The sequence below is a fragment of the Malus domestica genome, chromosome 05 (genome assembly GCF_042453785.1).
Source record: "Malus domestica chromosome 05, GDT2T_hap1".
Classification (NCBI taxonomy): Eukaryota; Viridiplantae; Streptophyta; class Magnoliopsida; order Rosales; family Rosaceae; genus Malus; species Malus domestica.
The window spans coordinates 21431564-21435331 of record NC_091665.1 but is presented as its reverse complement, the minus strand read 5'-3'; the positions used below and the strand labels follow the sequence as shown (position 1 = coordinate 21435331).

The 3768-nt window shown below is 37.7% G+C and overlaps 1 protein-coding gene across 4 annotated transcripts; it reads right to left on the bottom strand.

Annotated features, from left to right (window-relative positions):
- Positions 1-343: 343 nt before the first annotated feature.
- Positions 344-3410, bottom strand: LOC103448179 (F-box/FBD/LRR-repeat protein At1g13570-like). Of its 4 annotated transcripts, none has more exons than XM_008387436.4 (4): positions 3270-3410; positions 1252-2067; positions 1011-1166; positions 344-875 (listed from the first exon to the last, which is right to left on the bottom strand). In XM_008387436.4, the coding sequence occupies exons 2-4, from the start codon at positions 1339-1341 to the stop codon at positions 828-830; spliced, it is 294 nt and encodes a 97-aa protein (XP_008385658.3). In that variant the 5' UTR covers positions 1342-2067; positions 3270-3410; the 3' UTR covers positions 344-827. The 4 variants fall into 4 exon arrangements, with proteins under 4 accessions (XP_008385658.3, XP_008385656.1, XP_070678470.1 ...); XM_008387434.4 differs by having other exon boundaries at positions 344-864; XM_070822369.1 differs by having other exon boundaries at positions 1252-2063; positions 3270-3391.
- Between the last annotated feature and the right edge of the window lie 358 nt (positions 3411-3768).

Sequence of the window (3768 nt, the reverse complement as noted above, 5' to 3'; positions counted from 1 at the left end):
CTTTAAGTTAAAAATCATTTACAATAGGTCGAACGTCGGAGAAGGGATAAAAGCTTAGAGTAAAATTTAACATTTGTTTCTGAACGGTGACCTTAGTTTGGATTTGTTTCATGAACTAAGAGTCCGTTAATTGAGATCTTTGAATTTGACAAAACATGGACCATTAGTCTTTCTAAGGAATTTTCTGTCAATTTTATTATGTGATCGAACATGTGACCCACAATGAAACGCACAATTGGCCCCGAATTTGTACCTTAATTTAGATTTGACACATAAACTTGCATATTGTGTCGTTTAGGTTGGTCATAAATATGTTTAGAATTGGATATGTGAGACCCACATGTGTGCATACTCGTAAAATATAAATTATGTAGTTCACTAATATTATAACACATGGGTTAATAAAACAACATCTAAGTGTGACAATCATCCCAAAACATTTGTCCTTGTGCCATACCATTCCTTATTTGACTAGATTCTTGCAGCCATCTTCAAACTCTGGTTCAATTCGACAAAAACAGACAAACATACTCATTAAAGATTAAGGACCAGGAACAAACCACTTCCATTTCTGCGAGCAAGTTCTGTCAGCTACTGAAATTCATTGATGAATCATGGTCCCAAGTATATTATCTCTGCGTAAGCGGAGGCACGCCTGAACTGGAGCAACTCTTTCACGAGTTTTGAAACAACTATTGACAGAAGATGGCTTCACAGTCATCCTCTCGAGCACTGGTGAAGTTAAGAGCAGAGATCTGATGAAATCTAGTTCAGTTGTGGAATCAGTTGGCTAAATTGGAAGTTCTGATTGTCATCAAACCAAGACTTCACTTCTTGCTCAGCAGCCATGCCATAACCACAGGCCTACAAACCATCTGTAGAATCAGAATCTTAAAAATGTGGAAAAAAAAAACATATAAACAGAAACTTATGCGGTAAAGTTGGTTTGCAATTTTTAATACAGCAAAAGAATATACTTATATAGCATGGATCAAGAGAACAAAACTCACTTGAACTTCGAGTACTTGTAGAGCAGGGGAGCTTCTTAGAAGGCAATGAGCAGTTAAAACTTCATTCAGATAGCAGAAGTCAATGGTTATAGAAAGAAACCTCAGATATAGACAAGGTTGGGGCAGCTTTTGGGGCAAGGCACCAACAGACAAATACTGCGGCACATCGGATGCAGAAGGCAGCAGAATCAATGAATATGTTCAAATACCCATTTCCATGTGTAAAAGAATAATCCATTACCTCTAAAAAGCTACTCTGAATTGTGAGCCTCTGAATACAGGGCAGTCGATCAAGAAACTTGACCAAATGGCTAGAGCTGTGAGAATCCATCTAAGGTCCTCATTGCAAAAATTAATGTCAACTTCAAAAAGATTTAGTGTATTCTCAAGATTAACAGTCTCAAAAGAGCCTCCAAACGCAAAGTATTGGAGATTTGGTGCGTCAGCATTGAGGTGGGTAAAACCATCACATATGCTCATAATCAATCTCTCAAGAAGAGGACATGAAACAATCAGATTATCAAACATGTCTTGAGCCATGGTAACGATACCAATAAAAAGACTCTTCAAACTCCTGAAGCCTTTGAAGGTGGGAGGAGGCTTTAGCAAACAATTATGTATGTCCAGACAAACCAAATCTTGACATGAAAACAAACATGAAGGCAAATTGTAGCAAACATCAATTCCCAAAAGTCAAGTATGAACTCTTAATCGAGTTTCTTGACAGATGAAGAATCCATCAATCAAAAGCAGCAGCAGCTAGAGGAGGTAGAAGGAAAAACCTTAAGCTGTGTAGGGGGCCAATATGAAGTAAGAGTACTTGATCAACAATGTTCTCAATGGTTATGTGCTTTTGAGTCGAGAAGTACTGATAATCAAACATGAGATGTGTAAGCAAAGCCGTTTTGTACCTCCACTTGCTTGATAAAACACTTGTCTTCGCTGCCTCTTTAATGGGCAAACATGGCAAAATTTGATCGATTGCATCACTTGGAAGGTTGCTAATTCTGTCCAACTCCATCTTTCTCTTCAAACAGGACTTGGATGGTTTTCCTTGCTTCAAGAAAATTAAGTATCAAAGAAGTCATTAATCTAACACAATGACACGTGGTGTCAAGACCAATTGTGTATTTATGTGTGAAGAAAACAAAGTTCAAATTTCCACTTTGACAAGTAATGACCAAAATCTAATTCAGTCATGAGCAAAAGATAAACTTTCATATTCCGCTTTTACCACAATGACAAGCATGAGCCTTGTAAGAGTCTAAAATACTTGCAACTTGTTTGTACCATACTTGACTAATCCCGAAACTACTGAGTAACGGTCAACGTTATACCGTCAAGGATCTAGAAGAGTTTCCCTCCAACCAAGAGGTCAATCACAGTGCGACACATGTCGACATAAGAAGCCAATCATAACGCGACACATGTCAACATCAGAAGCCAATCACAACACAACACGTGTCAATGTCAGAACAAAACTAGAAACTCTCTTCTATAAAAAGAGATCATTCTCCCACAATATTTCCTAATGTCATTTGTACTAAATCATTCACTAGTACTCATTAAAGGAGAGCTTGAACCTATGTATTTGTGTAAACCCTTCACAATTAATGAGAACTCCTCTACTCTGTGGACGTAGCCAATCTGGGTGAACCACGTAGATCTTGTGCTTGCTTCACTATTTCTATCCATTTAATTACTTATCCACATTAATGACCGGAGTAATCTAGCGAAGGTCACAAACTTAACATTTTCCGTTGTACCAGAATGACAATGCACAGGCCTTGTGAGAGTCTAGCGATGCAGACATATGAACGAATGTCCATTTCAAATGAGTCTGCTTTTGGGCATAAAATAACCTTCTAACTCTAGCACTTCAATCAGACTCGATTAAGTGTGAGATATGACAAGTCGGAAGATGCAATCATAGCGGCTCAAGCTAACCGCGAGCGCCCCATTGGCCTAAATTCCAACACAACCAAAACATAATTTCCATAGCCAACGACAAATAAAGCTGCGAGCTTTTTAAATTAGATACAGAAATGAAACCTTTGAGCTTAACTACAAGTTGAAATGTTCTACAACTTCAAAAATGAAACTGAAATCTTCGGCATTTAAACCCGAAATCGACCACGAGAAAACCCCAAATCCGCAAGCACAGCAAATTTCCCAGATATAATTAATCAATCGAAGATTTGTGATTTGCATTGTAATGAATTGAAGGCAAATTAAACAGAAAACGAAAAGAAAAATTACCATATTCGCTTCAATTTTGTGGGCAAAAGTGCAGATAGTGAGCCAAATGAGTGTTCTCTTACAAGATGGCTGCGAATGTGGGAATGCGTTACATCAACTGATTGTGGTAAATTAGGGTTTGAATTTCAGGGCTGATTAATGATTGGTGAGAATATGACACGTCATTGCCCTCCCAATACGCGGGAACTTAGCTGCACTCCCGCCTCACAATAGGTGGGAACCTTTAACTTGTTTTCAAGTTTTTTTTTAATTTTTAATTTTTATATAAGTTATATTTGGGGAGGGGGTAATTCACAACAAGATATGTGATATAGGAATATGTTATAAAAGTGGATCACCCACGTGAAGAAATATGCAACATCTACCACTTATTGACACCAACAAATGTTGAAGTTCTTGTTAGCCAACAAATGTTGAAGGTGTGCTGCCTACTTTCACACTCATTGGCCTTAACAAAGAAGATATAATTTCTTTATATAAAGGCCTATAGATACAATGT